This window comes from Podarcis tiliguerta, assembly GCF_965153285.1.
Source record: "Podarcis tiliguerta genome assembly, chromosome: 13".
Taxonomy (NCBI): domain Eukaryota; kingdom Metazoa; phylum Chordata; class Lepidosauria; order Squamata; family Lacertidae; genus Podarcis; species Podarcis tiliguerta.
Window position 1 is genome coordinate 22,592,819 of NC_139546.1, and position 20,444 is coordinate 22,613,262.

At 46.5% G+C, this 20,444-nt stretch overlaps 1 protein-coding gene across 16 annotated transcripts in view; it reads right to left on the reverse strand.

The window, feature by feature from the left end:
* The window catches only part of SRCIN1 (SRC kinase signaling inhibitor 1), a 322,505-nt gene that overhangs the window by 129,670 nt on the left and 172,391 nt on the right, over positions 1-20,444 (reverse strand). For all 16 annotated transcript variants that reach the window (XM_083408491.1, XM_083408486.1, XM_083408493.1 and 13 more), the window contains one exon: positions 14,900-15,183. In XM_083408491.1, the coding sequence (XP_083264617.1) occupies positions 14,900-15,183 (284 nt within the window). The remainder of the gene's footprint in view (positions 1-14,899; positions 15,184-20,444) is intronic.

The following is a 20,444-nucleotide window of genomic DNA, read 5'->3' on the forward strand; positions in this document are numbered from 1 at the left end:
GGAGCTTTTACTTCCGAATCAAAGACGTCCTCCTTGGGACAGTTGAGGTGTACAAATCAGAAACCACAAATCCATGGAAAAGCTGATTTGTAAAACAGGAATCGAAAGACCCTGACTGCTATGGTGGGTGATGTGATACAAATTCAGAATTGCACACTGCAAGTTTTGTGAAATCTGATGAACTGCTAACCAGGAATTAATTAATCACAGTCACTTGAAGCCGGCTAGTGCCTTCAAAGGGAGAGAGCTCAGGTTTCAAGTGCTAATCAAAGGGAAACCAATTCATGAACTGGATTTGAGAATTTGAAAGGCATTTCTTTTTCTTCTCTTTTTTTGGCTCTAAGATGAGTCCCTGAGTTTCTTGCCTCCAGCTCCCCTGCCTGTTCAGTTCAGATAATAAATTCCCTGTGCATGTAACAGATATGTAGCCAGGAGGTCTAGACATCTGCACGGCAACGATCATGCCATGCCATGTGGAATCCCAGAGGAAACGCAGTAGATTTGCTTAAAAATATTAAGCATTATCAGCATTTCATACTTTTTTTAAAGAAGGATTTGGATTCTGAAAATGGATGGGTGGCAAAAAGAATAGAGAACCTGAAATTGATAAGATTTGGCCAGCCCAAACTACAATTCCCATCATATCAGACCACTGGCCATATTGGCTGGGGGTGATGGGAATTGGAGTCCCACGACATCCAGAAGGCTGGAGGTTCCTTACTCTTAGTGTATGGTCTCCTGCTCCTTCCATGGTTCTCTGGACAAGGATGGAAGGATGGGGAAAATAAATAAATCTAGATTTTGACAGCTACAAAACCCTACTTCTGCTTCCAAAGTAAATGAGGCAAATCTACTACACATCTGCATAAACAAGCTCCATTTGCAGGCTTGTACCATTTGCACAACTGTGCAGTTTTAAAGAATCTCAATAATCACATCTCAATAAAGGATAATAACATCCTACGTAAAGCCAGGGATGATGCAGGATTTAAACAAAATAATCCTCCTTTCACAACACCTTCACAGTTGCTGGTTTCTCATCTATCTGTACAAAATTTGCACACTCCATTATTTGTTTTGAAAGAGCTCTTCAACTTTCAGACAATATTCCCAGCCGATCAAAATAAAAAAACCATGTCAGTCTGTAGGTGCTGTCATTATATTCTTCTTCGCCGGTTGCTGTTATTTTTCACACACCCACACCAACAGTTTCCCTGTACCAATACCAGGAACATCTAAAACAATTCAATGAAAATAAATGAAAACAAACCCAGTAAGAGAAAATGCGGGCTGCTTTTGTCTTCTAGAGGCAGCAGCAAAGTGAGCAGGGAAGGAGGACCAGTCCAGTGGGAAGTTCTACTGCACAAGCCCCACTGAAATGAAGAGGAGCTGTGCAGGAGCCCTGCTTGGTTTCAACAGGACTTGCTCTGGAGAGCTTCCTGCTGGACCAGGTCCAAACGGTTTGTTAAAATGCCGCACAAGTGCCGGTGACTCATCCAGAGCGCCGTCTCTCGTGAATGTGGCCTAGCGCAACCCTGGCCACCGTCTGTTGAGGAGGAAGCAGTCATTAAAAATTAACGGAGCCTGCAGAGCAAGAATGAGAGCAAAGCTGATTCGGCAGTCGCTCCGTGGGGCCTCTGGGCTGGCCTGGTCCTTACCCAGCACTTTGGCTTTTAGCTGTAATTCTGGCATGCCCAAGACAGGACAATGGGTCAGTGGCAGAGACAGGACTTGAAACAAAATCCAGGTCCAGCTGACTGTCAACTATAGAAGACCCACAGAGGCAGGGTCTGGTATCTTGCCAAGAATCCACCTGAATGCTCTCAAACAGATTCTGCTTTCAACACTAAGGGCAAGACACATGCAGTCTGTTGTTGTTGTTTTAATTACAGTGGTACCTCTGGTTACGAACTTAATTCGTACCGGAGGTCTGTTCTTAACCTGAAACTGTTCTTAACCTGAGGTACCACTTTAGCTAATGGGGCCTCCCGCTGCCGCGGCGGCACAATTTCTGTTCTCATCCTGGGGCAAAGTTCTTAACCCGAGGTACTACTTCCGGGTTAGCGGAGTCTTTAACCTGAAGTGTTTGTAACCTGAGGTGTTTATTACCTGAGGTACCACTGTTTGTTTGTTTGTTTGTTTGTTTGTTATACCCCACCCATCTGGTTGGGTTTCCCCAGCCACTCTGGGCGGCTCTCAATAGAATATTAAAAACACGATAAAAGCTCAAACATTAAAAACTTCCCTAAACAGGGCTGCCTTCAAATGTCTTCTAAAAGTCAGATAGTTGTTTATTTCCTTGACATCTGGTGGGAGGGCGTTCCACAGGGCAGGTGCCACTACCGAGAAGGCCCTCTGCCTGTGACACACACACACACAAAATGACCTTGTGCACTTTGCTCACCAACCTTACCTACCCAACACACCGTTTGCCAACCCCCTCCCCCCCACCTGTCCAACTCCTCCTCTCTTTACACCTCACCCACTCCCTCTCCTATCCCTTCCCAGTTCACCCCCCAGCTTCCTTTTATAGCTCGCTACAACCCCATTCCCCTCTTTAAGCAAACACGATTAGGACTGGGTTGCAAGACAGGCAGTCCTGTTATCCAAGTCTGACTTTTTTTGGTGGGGGGAATACTCTGCAAATGCTCAGAAGCACTTTGTTCAGCATGTGCCACAGGGATCACTGCCATCTCCCAGGTTAAGTCAGAATCTGCAAGGAGAGCAGGGAAACAGTAACCCATTGGCATTCTTTTCCCAGTATGCCCACCTGTGAGATAATGGTCTGGGCAAGGTACATATCCTGCCCCAAATGGGCCACAGAGGACGGGTCTTGCTTCTCCTTTCCCTCATTACTTCTTGCCAATGCAATCTTAGTGCATCTTCTCTTCATTCCCGCTGGGGCTCCCTTGCCTGTCCCATGCTGCCTCTTAGCAGCAGCCATCTCAGATGCTCAAAGCACTGTCGCTCTCACCAAATGGAAGTCACTTTCCCAGCCTCTTTAGGGTCTTCAGAGCAGTCAAAACAGAAGAACCATAGTTAAGCGCCTCTTCCCAATCCACTAAACAGTTCGCCTAAGCTGCCTGCCCCCCGTAGCCGCCTACTGGTGGCCATACGAACTGCAGCATGACAACAGCTGTACATTTTTATGTATATAAGAAAATATTACAATTTTTGGTTGCTGCTTTAAAAACAGAAATCCACATTTCATGGAACCTCAGATGTATTCCAAATACCACGCTCTATTAGTGTGTATGTATTCAAATGAATTTCACCACATCTACAACAAGGCTCTTAAAGTAGATAAATAAATACTGTTATAAGTTTTAGGGCCAGAATCTGTGGGTGCAAATCAACTCAAAATCCTGGAATTGTAAAAATTAGAATTAATCAAAGTTTGATTAAACTGTGCCAAACACAGAAATCCCTGCTAATGAGCCAGGCCAGCTCAGCAGAGGTAACCAAGGCTGATGATGGCCAGTCATTAACCTATTAACAATGCCATTAACAGAGACTCCAGGCTAGACAGAAATGGGGAAAGCCCCTCACTGAGGTGAGAGATAGTTAGCAGAGACAAAAGGCCAGAGTTTCAGGAGGGAGGGGCAGAAAATCAGTGGGCAATGAGGTAAGTGAACGGGGGGGGGGAGAGTGTCACTTCTGCAAGCTGGAGGGGGCCAGAGCATGAGGCGGGCAGTCTGTTTTATGCTGCAGAAAGGGTCAGATAATCTTAAAATCTGAGGCTACAGCAATGTAAGGAACAGGACCCTCTTGGGATGTGAATATTCAGCACCTCCTCCCTCTAGGTTCAGGCTGTATATATGTGTAAATAAACCATATATCATGAAGACACTACACTCTCTGCTGTTCCTCATTTCCAACAGGAAACACAAACCATGGGGAAGCTCCTAGAACCCCTGGAATCTCATACTGCTGTGGAGAAAGGGGTGGTGTGTATCATTACTATCAATCCCACAAATATTCCAGACATTGTCTTCACCAAGACGGCACTCAGCTTCTCTCTCAGAGAATAATGATCCCCCCTCCTTTGCAGAGGGTCTGGGAAATTTTCAGGGTGGAAAGAAAACAAAACGAATTAGAGGGGGTAAAAAGGGCATCTTACCTTACAGTCCACGCAAGATATAAAAAGGAAGGCTGCTGAATATGGAGAGGCTGTGTGAAGGACTCCGTATCTGAAGATGATTGCATGTCAACCTTATAAATGGAGAAGAAAGAGGCCTGCAGGGGCTCTCTGTGAAATGTGCTCTCTCTTTCCACTCAAGTCATTTTTATAGATCTGAGTCACCTTTATGCCTTCGAGAGAAGCCTTGTTAGTGTTCATACAGGATTTCTTTCATGCAAGCCTTGGGAATTAGGCCTCAAATCTACCAGTAAGTGCTCAAAAGCTATATCCTGTAGAGATGGCAGATGAAGTGGAGAGGGTATACTGGTCCCCCCCCCCCCCATTATTCCTATCTCCTCTCTTAAGAGCATGCCACTCTGCTTCTGACATTATATATTCCTTACACCTAAACAACAAGACGAAAAGCATGTCTGTGTAGAAGAAAAGAATAAAAACTGCTTGTATATTCTCTCATCTGACAATCAAATACAAAACATTCCTCTGCAATATAACGCAGACATAACATTAAAATGTGGTTGGCATTAATCATGGTTCACTTTCTTAACTCTAGTTGCAACCCTGTACTTTCTATGAAACCAGTTGGCAAACTAAGCTGTACACCCAGAGCAAGTGCACAGGGAGACAACAGCAAGACCTGTATATCATCTTGCAAACAGAGACAGAGAGTTGCCTTAATCATGGTATTCTTGGTGCAGACACTGACCTTTGACATTTGGACAATCAGATATGAACAAGTTTGCGCCTACACACACAGCCCCTTCCCTCCTTGCAACAACTATGCCCAGAAGTCTTCAATCAACCTTACATGTCCTGTTACATATGACCTGGGAAACTGTGGTTATTGGGTTTGGAACAAGTCAGGATCTTAAACCAACTTCAGATTGGTTTGCTCTGAACCTGATAACTGGTGTTACCTGTTTCAGAAAACATGAGAAGCTATGGTTAACTGGAGGCTTTCAGGTTTATTGCAGTGTGCTGAGAAGGAGCTGTGTATATCTCAGTTATTAAGATGAGATATGACCATCTGAACTGGGCCATTCATGCTTATCAATGGCTACTGGTAATTCAAACCACTTCAAGCCATGGTTTCACATCCTGGTTTCTTCCCCATCTTTAACCATAAACTATTCAGATACGGTACTACAGGACCGACACATATTTCAGTTCTTTATATATAAATCTCATCAATTTACATGGTGCTTTGCAGAAGGACACAAACATCTTCTCTGCGAAGGTTGCAATCTGAAATTTGACAGGGCAGACACATCAGAAGGAGAGGAGGAAAAGGAGGGGCAGGGGTATGCATGCTCCAGTTCAGTTGGACATACTTAGGCTTAGATCTTGAAAGGACTGAACACTAAGGGGTTCAGACATAGCTAATAGTTTGAGAGAGGCCCTGGCTAAGCGGTCCTCAGTGCCTTCTGCTATTGTGAAGCCCCTCAACAGGCACCCATCTTACACTATTTACTAGTGAGGAGGGCAGACTGCACCACCAAGCAGAGCTCCTGAGCCAGGCAAAAATATGTGTGCCAGCTGACACTGCCACGTTAGCAATGCAAGTCCCACATCCTAATATGCGTCCTGGGGTAGGGCCAACATTATTAACATGAGGACACCAGAGTGTTCACACGTGCAATGCTGGCCTGGAGCTCTGCTGTGCGCTGGCACCACCCACCTGAGCCACATCAGCTGCGATGGTGGTGCATTCAGCTCAGTGGCAGCTGGACCTGTCGATGCACAAGATTTGGCTTCCCCTTCCATTCTAGGTGCATTTTGAGGGAAGGGCCATGGCTCAGTGGTAGAGTACATGCTTTGCACGCAGATGTTCCCAGGTTCCATCCGCAATATCACCACGTAGGGCTGGGGGAGAACCATGCATGAAACTCCAGGGGGCCACTTCCAGTCAGTGTAGACAATACTAACTCAGTATAAGGCAACTTCTTATGCTTCTGCGCTGGCACCATGTCTGAAAAGGTTTTGCAGACAAAGATGGATATTGAAGAAGGATTTGAAGGAAGAGAGAGCACATCACACAGAAGTTCCAGACATCAAGAGGAAGCAAAAACAATGGCCAGAGTCTGTTAAGAGAGGTACGATTGGAGCTGTCAAGCTTTGAGCTTCCTCTCCCTCTGTGCCATTAGCAGCAGGACTGGCATGCAGAAACAGAGCGACAGAAGCTTTTCATGGCATGGAGATTAAAGGCATTGCCAGACAATCGTTTTCGGGTGCAATTCAATCACACACCGGGAAATCCAGGTTGCACAATTACATTTGAGTGGGAGGTCTTGCACAACAAATTTGCTTTCCTAAAAGACCAAACTTTTTGCAGGAAGGAAAGTGATGGGGAAATGCACCTTAAAATGCAAGGCAACACTTTGCTTTGATGCAACATTGTCTAACCCCCCTGAAAACAAACCACAATGAAGCCAGCGTCATCTAAAGACCCTCCAAACAAATCAGGAGGAATGATCAATAAAATGACTGGTAAAGTTTCAATCAGCTAATGAGTTTCTGCATCTCCTGTAAGAAAGCTGAGGACCCTTTGAGGTACACAAATTCATGCAGTATCATATTTAAATGTCTGGCCTAACCTATCCCAAAGGCTCAAGTCAGAGCAGGAAACAAAGCAGCAAGGCAAAGCAAACAAACTGAAAAGCAACTCTCTCCACCACCCAGCACCCCCAAAAAAGAACTGCAAGCACAATAAAACTAGGAGCAGCCACACTGGTAAAACAACTGTGTTACTGCAGCATTTAGGGCTTTACAAGTTATAACCACCAGCTTGATTTTTGCCTGGCATAATATGCATCTCATACATACTGTTGACATGTTTGCAAATGGGATGTGCTAAATTGGGATCATTCATTTGCATTAATTCAGACAGGTGTGTTCCCCCCACTCTCCCCCCTCCCTTCAACAGGAAATGCAAGTACAATAAGGCAAGGACAGGTTTTCCACTGTCTCTGTTTCTCCCTCTCACACCCCACCTCAGGCTGTATCCAACTAAGTTATACTCAGAGTAGACCCATTAAAATTAATGGATCATGTCCATTAATTTCAATGGGTCTACTATGATGAGGACCAACGTTGGGCAAGAGGACTCTCATACTCCTACTTGGCTTGTTGACAACACATGCACGCGCACACACACACACACACAGACACACACACCATTCTTCAATAAGGAAAGAATAGCAAGATGCACTGGGAAGTGTCCGGTAACAACTGCTTGACACAGTGTCATCTGACATGGTGTCATCTAACCTCTGCACAAATAAACCAGGAAGGATGGGCAATAAACAGGTCATTTGGAAGGGTCTTTGCTTAGAAGTGATAGGTGCACATGCAGCAAGGAAATAATAATAATAATAATAATATATTATTTATACCCCGCCCAGCTGGGGCGCCTTCCAACAAAAGATTAAAAATACATTAAAACATCAGTCATTAAAACCTTCCCTAAACAAGGCTGCCTTCAGATATCTTCTAAACTTCATGGCGGGCGCCACTTCTGACAAGGCCCTCTGCCTGGTTCCCTGTAACTTCGCTTCTCACAGGGAGGGAACTGCCAGAAGGCCCTCGGGGCTGGACCTCAGTGTCTGGATTGAATGATGGGGGTGGAGACGCTCCTTCAGGAGGAGAAGGAGAAGGCCAGTGGATTCCAGGGCAGGCTGCCCATTCTGGGTGTGGGACTTGACAGGTACCCAACAATCTTGACCCATGCTACTAGCCCTGGCAATGAATTCTGGCAATAGGTCTATCTCCTGTAAGAACATAAGAGCCCTGCTGGATCAGGCCACATGCCCATCTAGTCCAGAACTGTGTTTTCATAGTGGCCAACCAGATGCCCATGGAAAGCCCACAAGCAGGACATGAGCACAACAAGCTCTTTCCCCACTAGTGTTCCCCAGCAAAATAGCCATCGTATCTAGCAGTCATTCATAGCCTGGTCCCCCCCCCCAAATCTATCTCTCTTGTAAAGGCATTCAAATTGCTGGCCACCGTCACACCTTGTACTAGCAAGTTTTGTAGTTTATCTCTGTGCTGCATGAAGATGCACTTCTTGACTCTTCCAACAATCAGCTTCATTGGATGTCCATTAGTCCTAGGGTTATGGGGGGAAAGCATGCACCCCAATGCCCCTATTATTCAAGGCTGCTGGTCCTAGCCCCACATTGAGATATGTGGGTGGGGAGCCTCAAGTCACAGGTTAAATTCGGCCCTCTGAGCCTTTATACCTGGCCCTTAGGAACCTCCCAGGCCTTGCCCCCTCCTAAGCAGCCGTATTCCTCATCAGCCCTGCTCTGTGGCCAGCCTAACACTTTAGTCTGGATGGAATGCATCCTTGAATGGTGTCCTTGAACTTGCTTGCCAGGATGCAGAGGCGAATGTGGGTGAAAGAACCTCTGCTACGATATAGGTAAGAGTTACACCCATTGCTCCGGCCACTTTTTCCCCTTGTCTAGAGAACGAAAGAAAGTTCCCCATTCCTAATGTAGGAAGAAAAGTAGCATGGGATACAAAGATCCCTGATCTAGAGAGTGTTGTGCATATGGCTTTGCCACCTATAAGTGCCTGTAGACACGCAATGGTGCAAATGAGGGACCCCAAGCAATTGCAGGTACACTAAGAGGTTTCGGACATTTCTCCTTTGCATGTGGCTTTTGCATAACCCAGCTGAGTGCACTGAAGCAGGATTGCTTTGAATTGTGCAGAAAAGCAAAGGCTTGTGTTAAGGCCACCCTAGGCCAAGCCCATAGGCGGCTGAACTTGAATGCAAGCTGAGAGGATACGTTCTCCTGTTATATCGGAAAAGGGGCACTGCTACACTCCAGCCCAGACTAGAGCTGAGAAAAGGAGGAGCCTGAAGCAGAGATACTGCTCTAGTGCCCAAGGAAAAGCTAACAGCCAGGGCCCAATGCAGAGTGCCGATTATGCAGGACGGTGTTGCACACTTGTATTCTCTTCTGTGCACAAATAAGGCTCTGAGGTTTGAGCAAACACAATTCCAAGAAACTTGTGTCACTAGGACACGCCAATCCTAGTAAAAGGCTCAAAGCAGGAATTGGCAAATGTGTGAATTTTGGTTTCTCTTTGTTCCTCGTTTTTCCAGTTTCAAGTTCAGTTCTCCTCATTTCCACATCAGTTTGTGTCAATAAAATAAAATAAAATAAAATAAAACCCTCATGAAGATTTAGTAGCATTTTCATATGCATTCCACCAACGTACAGATTTTTGCAAAGCAATTTCCCCGTTTTTGTATGCTACTTTCACCAGCACATACATTTTTATGCATGGTTTATGCTACCAAATGCACTTCTGTATGCGTCAGGCGGCTGAAGAGCTGCATTGCAAGATTTGGACAAATTGTGCCTCAGTTTGTGTGTTGTTTCAAAATGTGTAAATTAGGGAGGTTTGCCTTTAAACATGGAATGAAACAGATTTCTCTCCCCAACCCCCCAACCCCAATCCCTAGCCCAGAATACCTTGCTCATAAGGGCACAAAAGGGCAATAAGAACAGGGAGGCGGAAACCCCTTTCCAGCATAGCACACGCTCAAGGGCACTCTCATCTTTGATACTGCTTCACCTTTTCCAGCACGGCTGAACTCTGGAGTCAAGAGCAAGTCCTTCTGCAAGTTCTTATGACCTTTCGCTGAAAATAAACTCAGAGCCTTGCTTTCCTCTGTCCAGTTAAGCACATATCCTGTCACACTGGGGGATAATGTAGCACATACTGTCAGCCTCCAATGCAAAACTAGGGCAGAGGGAGAGCTTGAAAGGCATTTCACCCCCTTGCCAGAATGATTACGTTCCCCATGCATTTGAGAGGAAGCAAATTGCTTCTGTCTGCTAGCAGCATGGATTCGGCCAACCTATCTTTTAATTTAGATACAAGTTTCTAACCTCCAAGGCATGAGGAGAAAAAACTTAGGCAGATTTCTGATTCTAAGAGAAGGTTTGCACAGGTCAGAAAATAAAACAGGCTGCTTTTAAGAGCAGACCGCAGATCTGGAACCTTGTTAGCCTGACACATACATGGCACAGTTCAGGGTTAACATTCCTTACCTAGTCTGCAACTTTCACTGATCTAGCCTTGAGCATCCCCCCGGTGCCCTGCCAAAGCCCCATAGGACTGACTAATCTCTGGGCATTTATCCTTGCTTTCCTTCTGGAACCACGGAAGCCGTACTTCTTGACCTGCAGCTCCATCTGCTGTTTTAACACTGCCTCTTTCGCCGCCACCAATGCTCAGGGAGAAATTGTGTGTGTGTGTGTGTGTGTGTGTGTCTGTCTCTCGCTCCCAGGCACCTGAACCATCTGCTACGATGGAACCAGGCTACCAAAACTAAAACAAGTGAGGGGAGGAATAGAATCCTTACTATCTAGCAAACCATTTCAAAATAAATAGAGACACTGTTAATTCTATAGCAGCTATAAAGACCCCAGGGGGCAGAAGTGCACCCTAGGTGGTCCTAGGGTTTCATGTACATCCCCTGGCATGATTTTATGGGGAGCCAAAGGGGAAATGGGGGGGCAGCAGAAAGAGAGAAAGGGGATGAGGGGGGCAAGGGATGTGTTGTAAACTGCCCAGAGTGGGTGGGGTATAAATATTATTATTATTATTATTATTATTATTATTATTATTATTATTATCACAGGGGTTTCCCTGCCCGCATTTGACTCTAGCCCCATTCACTTTTGGCACCAGCCATGCCCACCATCAATATGCGGCCCTTCTCTGCCCCTGCAGAAACACAAAGCTGCCTGAAATGAGCTGAACTGATATGGTCAATCCATGTTTTCATCATATTGAACTGGGATTCAACCACTTAAGATTTCGAGGTGGGGCTTTCTGGAATTGGGTTCTGGGTTCAAGTGAAATCCTGATGCCGGTTCATTTATTACTTCTCTAACCACGATTCTGCCCGCCCCCAATCCATATAAATGAACCTGGGCTACAAATTGGTCTCATCGACACATCCCTTTAAACATCCCTATGCTTAACTATGGTTTAAAAGTGGGCTGAAAATCGTGGGCATGTCATGGTCCTTCCACACTCCTGCTGTGCCATGCTGCCAGGAATGAAGCCACGGTTTGTGACTGTAGTTTCTTTCAATGTGGCAAACTCTGTCAGCTGAAATCCTCTGTTCTACTGGACTATTAAAGGTGCAGGAGTCCCCTTTCCCCTTTTTACCGGGTCACTCTAATCCCCGCCCACTCACTCCCTTGGGAAATAAATGCTAACCTGACCTTTGAAACTAGTAGCAGCTGAGAGATTTGGCCTTAATATATCAGGCAAGAAATAGCTGTGCAACTACATTAAGACTTCACTATCCAGGTCATAGGACTGAACCTTAGATCTGAAAAGAGGTTCCTAAGTTGAGCCCCGGATCAAATAAAAGCCCGAATGTGGAAATATCAGTGCTACTGGGGAAAGGAGACAAAAGCCCAGCAGAGCTTGAGAATCTGGCTTTCGGCAAGGCTGCTCTGTGCTGAGTTTCAAGTCATTAGGCAACAGGAGGGAGTCGAAAGTGATCTGCAGGTGATCACAGGCACATTACTCACAGCGCTGAGCCTGCATGCAGAACAGGTGCCTCTAAAGAAGTGCCATTCTCTTGCACACCTGGCACAAAACGAGACGTGTATTTTTCAGCTCTCACACGACTAATTCCTAACAGTTTGTGTTACAAGCACTTAAGCATCTGTTCCAGAAACGGAAGGCACTACAGGACTCGAATCTCTTGTCGCAGGACAAGAATGTGTGAGCTCTGGTCATCACAGGGAAAATGGCTCACAAATTACACATTTCTAAGCGTAAAGAATGCATTTCTAAGGCTGTTTGGCGGGGTTTCATTTCTTACACGTCAAATTCAGCTATACAAAACTATCTTCCACCCACCAAATTGCAAAATTTGGCTGAACTACGCAAGTTCTTGCATTATTTCAGCCGATACTGGTGCGGCTTCTGTGCCTGCCGCGGAGTGTCTACAGGACTACTGCCTTGGGGGCTTTAGTCACCTCAGTCTGCCTAATGACAGAGCTAGCTCTGTGGCTGGGACTGATGGGAATTGGAGCCCCAACAACATATGAACAGTAAAGGTAACGGTAAATGACCCCTGGACGGTTAAGTCCAGTCAAAGGCAACTATAGGGTTGTGGCACTCATCTCGCTTTCAGGCTGAGGGAGCCAGCGTTTGTCCACAGACAGCTTTCTGGGTCATGTGGCCAGCATGACTAAACCTCTACTGGCGCATGGAGGACTGTGACGAGTGCCAGAGCGCATGGAAACACCATTTACCTTCCTGCCACAGCAGTACCTATTTATCTACTTGCACTGGCGTGCTTTCGAACTGCTAGGTTGGCAGGAGCTGGGACAGAGAAACGGGAGCTCACCCCGTCGTGGGGATTCAAACTGCCGATCTTCTGATCAGCAAGCCCAAGAGGCTCAGTGGTTTAGACCACAGCACCACCCGCATCCCATACGAACAGTAGGAGGAGCCCGAGCCAATGACAGGCAGAGTGGCTGGAGATGGCCAGAGTGGCTGGGGCAACCCAGCCAGATGGGCGGGATATAAATAATAAATAAAGTAGGATGGTGGTGATTATGATGAAAGGCCACAGGTTAGCTTCCCCAGGTTTTGAATATAGGTATACTTTTCAGAGTACTAAATCTGGATGTTTAGTCACTGTACATCTGTTGTTTGATACCATGTACTAAGCCTTAGGGTCATATCTGCAGCTCTTGCTGCGAAGACTGGCACTGCCTGGAACAGTGGTTTTCAACCAGTGTACCGAGGCACCTTGGAGTACCGCGGGCAACTGGCCTCTGTCCCTCTTTCCTTCCCTCCCTCCTTCTGATGCCGTCTTGAGTCTCTGCCTCCCAAAGGCTTGCACAGCTGTTCATTGCAGCAGCCCTGGCTACAAGCTGAATGATGAATGGTGCCTCTGGGGCTGGCCAGGGAGTGCTTCCCAGGCCTCTGTGGGGCAGTGTGAGGAGGCACCTCTCTTTGGGGCAGGGAAGCAGCTCAGAGACCAGGGGGTGGCAGCAGCAGCTGCCCAGAGGACTCCCAAGGAGAGGGGAGAGGAGAAGAGGCTGAGAGAACCCTCCACAAGGGAAGGTGTTCAAAAAAAGAGTAAGAGGCTGCCAGCTCTGAAGGCAAGGGGTGACATAACTGGGCTCCTGAGCCCCACAGGGGTGCCGCAGAAAGGATGTAGTTGGTCAAGGGAACCGTGGACTCAAAAAGGCTGAATACCTTTGGCCTAGAATGTTATATTTGCAGTGTTCACTGACACCTATACATGCTCAGCACCGGAGGGAGTGCCACACTCCTATGCTTGGCACAGCAACACTGTGCAGCCACTGAATGGCCAGCTCCAGAGGTTGGCAAGGTTGGCAAGATGAGGTTAGAGGTTTTCAACCTCTGCACCCTTGGATAATTTAACAATTGGCCAGGGGTGCTGCAGGAGGGCCCTCCCCTCTCTCCCCCTCTTCACGTCAGCCATCCTTCCTTCATATTTGCAAATCTCTCTTGATCTATTTCTCTATCTCTCTCCCCAGCCCGAGTCCTGCTGCTCCTCCTGCTTTCTGTCTTCCAATCATATTCCAGATTTGATTCTCTCCCTCCTCCCCCTCCACTCTCAACAGGGTAGGGCGGGCACAGAACGGGGGAATCCCCACTTACACACTTCCTGTAATGGAACCCCAGTATAAGTGGCTTCCACAGGGGAGCCACAGAAAGAATGTGTTTGGTCAAGGGCACCGTGGACTCAAAAAGATAAGAAAACCCCTGCCTTAGGTTGTCATGAGACTCATTGCAGAGGACTGCAGAAGTTGAATAAAACCAATAAAGGGTATTTGCTTTCCTTTACCCTTAACAAGCCACCAATTTGCTGGTGGCAATGATCCAAAAAGCTGCAACCTAAAGCCTGAGTTTCATGGAGGTTGGGTAGCTAGTATCTACGTAATAATGGCATTGTGTAAGAAAACATAGAAACCAGCTTATATAATCTTGCAGAATAAGAATTACCAAAAATAAAAGGCTGTCTTACAAAAATGAAAGGGTCTTGTGTAGCATCCCAGAACACAAGATCTATATTACCAATTTAAATGTGTTTGAAACTGAACCAGTTTCTACTATGGCTTCCACAAAAGGACCTGGGAAATGGGCGTTTCATGATGATGCTTGACAATTCCTTATCGGGTATCTCCAGTGCCTTATTGTGATCTGTAATCCCTCAAGACGGCTTAGTATACAATTTTGATCAGACCTGAAATGTGTACTTAAACTTATAATACAGCTAGACATGTCTCCTTGAGAAGCAGGACCAAGGTCTTGGCTATTCCATAAAGATCTCCAAAGTCCCGCTTCACACCACTTGTTGCCAGAACGGTGTCACCTGAATAAGTCCCATGGCTTTAAGGCAAAGACTGGGAAGTTGTGGTCTTCCCAATGTTGCTGGAATACAGTTCCCTTCATCCCTGACCATCAGCCATGCTGGCTGGGGCTGATGGGAGTTGTAATCAAACAACTTCTGGAAGGCCCTAGGTTCCCCATCCCAGATTTAAGGAATCAGGAGGAGAATGCTACACATACCAGATTAATTTCCTCATTTGCTCCTGATCTAAGTGGGTAAGGAGGACTGAAAGAGTCCTAATTGGGAAAGTTGCATCTTGCCTATGTTAAGCCATGAACCCAGAGAAAGAAAACATTGTGAGTGTTGAGAGAGGAACTTGATTGAAGAAAGGCAGCTCTTACCTGGTCCCGGATCCTCTCCTGCTGTCCTCGGATGGCCAAAGCATGCTGGGGGTATTTGCTCTTCAAGTGGTCCATGAAGGCATCTCGCTTCCGTTCCATCTCAGACTTCTGGAGCCCTGTCAGGGCCTCCAGGCTCTGGGCAGCGATGACCGTGTGCCGGCGCTCCGAGGTGTGCACCAGGCCTACGTTGGAGAATCGGCGTGTGCCATTGCCCAGGGTCCGGTATTCCCGTGGATATTCTGCATCGTCTGCTGAGATCATGTGGGCGCTGGTCCTCTCGGGATCTACACGGATTGGGAGAGAAGGGAAGGAAGAAACAAGAGAGGGAGTCAGGGTACCTTCCTACTTACCTCACAGTGCAGAAAGGGGACCAGGGATGTCGGCTCTATAGGAAGGACTGGGAGAGCTTTCTCAAAAAGGGGTGGGCAGGGTAGGGAGAAAGAAGGCAATCAGAGGCTATGTTAGAATGAAGCGCTGATCAGTCTTCAGCATTGCATGACCCTCCTTTGGGGATAGGGAAAGAACAGTCCCATCCAGGCACCGGCAGGATTTTCCCTTTGGCTGTGGTGCCCACTGGAACTGGTAGGTTGGAAGGCAGGGAAGCCAACAGCAGGGGGAGCTAGAGCCAATGACAGGCACAGCCAACACATTCTAGCTTTGTGTACATCCTCCATCCTACTGAGTTTTACAAGGGCAATGCGGAGACTAAGGATGCTGACAGCCAGGGCCACTGCACCTGGAATGGATATAATTAGCTAGGCAGGCAAGTAGGGGCAGGCTGAGGTTGGTGGGGAAGTGCCCCATGTGCCCTATGTCAGGCTTCCTCAACCTAGGCCCACCAGATGTTTTTGGCCTACAACTCCCATGATCCCTAGCTAGCAGGACCAGTGATCAGGGATGATGGGAACTGTAGTCTCAAAACATCTGGAGGGCCGAGGTTGAGGAAGCCTGCCCTATGTGGACCAGCCTCCATTAATCATTGGTGGCAACTGTCTCCAAGAGAATCAAGACTTTGCTACAGCTTTCTCTTCCCACTGATCAGCCTCAGAACAAGGCCACAAAAATTTTCAGACTCTTGAAGGAAGGGGCAGGTAGATCTCAGTCTTTACAGGGGCATGACAGAGGTAGGTAAGAGATGGGGAGATGGGAGGGAAGTCCATTCCAATCACTTTTTATTCCAAAGTGATTTCAAGGGGGTTTCTCAGTGCAAAGGGGACAAAGGGGCGTGCTTGGGGTGGGGTGAGGGGCAGAAAAGAGGCCGTCATCCGGAAGACAGACAAGACATAAACATATCAAGATGACAACTGGGGGCGGGAGGTACCACGGAGACATCAAAACTGCCCCCCCCCGGGGGGGGGGCTAAAATCAAACATAAGACAGTCATGAGACCTCAATGGGGATGACAGCCTAGGTGCCCCTGCTCTCAAGCAGAGGCAGACAGAGGGACAAAGACAGACGAACATTCTGCAACAGTAAATACGGACATAAAGGAACTGAAAGAAAACGGAAATGAGGTGCAGGTTGGTTCATGGGGAGGAGGGAGGAATTTTTGTGGAACATCGCTCTGAAGCTCAGGAATAGCTAGAACATCTGAAAACTGGAGAAGGGGGCTTCCGCTTCTGACGCCTGGCCCAAGAAAGGAAAGAACAGCAGCACAGCCTAGTTCCCAAAAGGTTTGTGTCCCTTCAGACATCTTGATTCATTACCATCAGTAAAATAGGCCAACAATGCTCACATCCAAGGAAGCAAACTCTACCTCCCCACCACACACCAGCTAACTGCACTGTAAACATTCCTAAATAGTCTCATGATGCTGTTTCTATAACCAATCACACAGCTTAAATGCTCCATATGAAGTATGGGACAGCTATATTCTGCCCCATGTATTTTATGCAGAAAAATAATATTCCCTTTGTCAACTTCCCCTCCTGCAGCTGTTAAAACACTTATGAATACTCTATGACATCACAACAACTCAGCCAATGGCTTGGAGGGGATGACCTCAGCTCTGCAAGGAGCCCTCCAGATGGGTGTATATTCAGCAGTATGTTCTTCACGCAGTAGCGGTGGACTTGTTCTGCTTTATTAGTTCCCCCAATGCTACCACATTTTTACTGTCCAGAGGGGCTATAGCGCAACAGTAAGTGGTACCCCAAAAAACACATTTGCGGTATGAAAAGTTATAGGATTCCAAAAGGAAATTGCAGGATATGCACAGATTGGAAATGAAGTTGTCAGGGAACTGCCATCGGAGCTGGAGGCAGAGAGAAGGCTCCAGAGGGATGCCGGAGAGGGTCCCAGTAGGGAGAGAGGCAGCCCATCCGCTGGGGAAGGAAATCAGCGTAACACCAGTGGAGAAGATACCAGACATTCCGCGCAGGGGGAGTAGGAGAAGACTGGGCGTCAAACAGCTTTTATGCTGGAAGAGGTTCAAGAAACGCCCACTGATGGATTCTGCCAGCGACTGAGGCAGCCACGAAACTTGAGGCTGTCCAGACAGAAAGGGTTCAACCAGGTAACCTAGCCAGGAGTGGCGGCAACTTACTCACGAGCAACCCCTAGAACCATTACAGAAGTCTTATGACCAACTCAAAACTTTTGTGCAAGCAAATAATATTGAAATCGGGGTCGCATATGGCCTGTCTAATATCATGAGTACAGTACATATCATCATGAATGCACAACGAGGACATCTGGAGAGGCCTTACATCTTTAAGCAGGTTTTAAAAGCACACTAATTTAGGGCTGCTTCTTTCTAATGTAGGTTTCTTATGAGCTTAAGTCAGAGAGTTGTTTTAGAATGCTTACCTAGCTTATCTACTGTAACTCATGTTGCTGTTTTATTTATTTTAAAGTGGCATATGCTTTTAAAATAGTGTGCTGCTGCCATATAAATTGAGTCTTTTGCTTCTGAACTGTATTTTACATGTCTTTAGAAGAGCTATTCCAAAAAAACCTCCAGCCTATAAATGAATTTATAAATAAAAGAACTGTGAATCCTTTACTGCTATAAGGCGATGGAGTCTGACCCTTCATGAGGTGATCAGTTTGTATGGCAAAATACATTTCTGGCCCCAAAGATGGTGTCTGGGGAATAGAGTGGATTCCAATAATGCGGAAGAAGTTAGACATTCCTGATCAACAGCACCCATAAATTAGTGGTCTTCATAAAGGATAACACCTGCTTAGCTGAAGATAAGAGGCAAAGACTAACTCCTGAAGTTCCAACACTACATCAGACTTCCCCTCTATAGTCACTGGCATGGAAATCGTACTTTCTCTAGCAGAGGCAAGCTTTGATAGGATCAGGGTGACCCATGGAAAACAGGCTTGCAAGACTGGCAAATGTCTGGGTAGCGTCGTATAGACATGGTTGTATCTGGGTAGAATCAGGACTTTCTAGTAGCTGTTCTGTTCTGATTGAAAAGAAACAGTTAACAGTATTGTCCAGCTTTCTGACTGCGGCATCTTCTAAATTCATGTTCTTCCACCATCGGTCCCCAGATGTTGCTTGTTTACAACTCCCATGAGTTGTAGTCTCACAACATCTGGGGACCACCAACAGGAAGAACATTGCTCTGAGCCTCCCATGACAAAACGGGATAGTAGTTGTATCATTAGCCACATACTTCCTTTGAAATCCCTCCAAAAATCAGAATGCCAATTTTTATTGGCGCTCTTCTTGGGGGTGGGGGGAGAGGGAAGAGTTGTTTTTTGTACTGATCAATTCAGTTCTCCTCTTTATTTTCTACTTCCTTTGGTAACCAGAAGTAAAACTTCTGTGTGCAGCATCAGTAGCTTCCTACCCACCACCAAGAGATAAGAGTCTAAGCTGTGTGTAACTTAAAACATGCTGGCCAGCATAAATCAACAAAATACTGAGCAGCTAATGCAGTATTCCTGTGAGCCAGCAGAAGCAACCCTTATGTTCTTAAATCTATCAGACACGTTGATTTCCCTGATAACTCCACATTCTTTGCAAATGCTCAATAATCACAGAACCCACAAGGTCCTGCTCTTGAGGTTGCTGACTCTGCCTTCTGAAAATGGCACAGTCCCAGTTATGGGCTGAGCCACGTCAAGATGGCCATTTTGCAATAATATACGGCTTCGGTTAGAGCTGTAATAAGCAGTGGAGTGTACGGATGGCTCTAGAGATTGGCAAAGGAAAGACAAGCTTTCTCCTCCATAAAAATACTTTATGGGTTCTTGTTATCTGGAAAGAATGGGTGGGGTGGTGGAAGAAAACTAGTGTTGAAAAAAATTAAAAAGAGATTTAACAAGGCCGTAAAAATGAAGATCAGCTCAGCTGAGCTCTCAGCTGCAGAATTCATTTCATTTTATTGCCATTTTAGGGAAGCATCTTCTTACCACCTTTGAAGTGCTACTCTGAGGAAGATCAAGGGAGGGAGGAAATGGCTATGGATGCGGCTTGGCATCACACTTTGTGCCCCCTGCCCACCAGCAAAGTTAAACATGTCAAAACTGGGTCCAATATTCTAAATCTACCTGAAGGACAGGTTGTGGTCTGGCAGGTTGTGTTTGCTGATGGGATGCGCTGGCAATCTTGGCACCTGAAAAGTTCCTCTCCTGAAGGCCCACATCTTCAACATGGCTGTCCTCAAGCCACCTCTCCTAGCTCTACCTTTCTGGCTCCCTGGCTGTCACTCTCCTAGTCCCAGTACACATGTACCTCTAGTCCACAGCTGAATATGGCCCTCCAAGGCTTTCAGTCTGGCCCGCAGAGTTCTCTGCAGTTGCTCTGCTCTGGTCCTTCCTCAAGAGCTTTTTTCATGATGGAATGTGTCCTTGGACACTGGAAATGCCCCTTGCTTGCCTAGGAGAGATGTGTGGGCATAGAAACACCTGGCTTCTATGCAGCACCCTATTACCTAAACTTCCTGTATAGAAAGAGAGGCCACAATTTGAAGCCCTTCAGACTGATACAAGATACAGCTCCAAGCCATCATAATTCCTGCTTGTCACAATTTGTCACTCTGCTGCAAACTCCCACTCCAAAGTATGTCACATCTGACGCCCCCAGCACACATTTTTAATGCCTACACAGTAAACGATCCCATTTATTCCTTGGAAGGAGTGTCTTTTTATTGGCAAATACAAACAACTCATGGAAAGCAGGCACGAAGAACATCATTTCAAGCCATTCAAAATAATCCTTCAGGAGCAATGACGACTGGTGTCCATTGGGAACAGTGGCAGGGAAGCAAAAAGAGAACCCAAAATTAGGTGGAACCAGATCCAATGACAGGCATAGTCAATGACAGGTGGAGCCAACTCAGTTGGAGAGGTGATATGATAGTCATTTTCAAGTATCCGAAGGGCTGCCACATGGAAGATGGAGCAAGCTTGTTTTCTACTCCAGGGAGTGGGACCTAAACCAATGGAGTCAAGTTACAAGAAATGAGATTCTGACTAAAAGCCAGGCAAAACTTTCTGGCAGCAAAATCTGGACTCTTCTTCACTGGAGGCTTTTGAGCAGTGTTTGGATGGATGACCACCTGTCAGGGATTCTTTGCATTGCAAG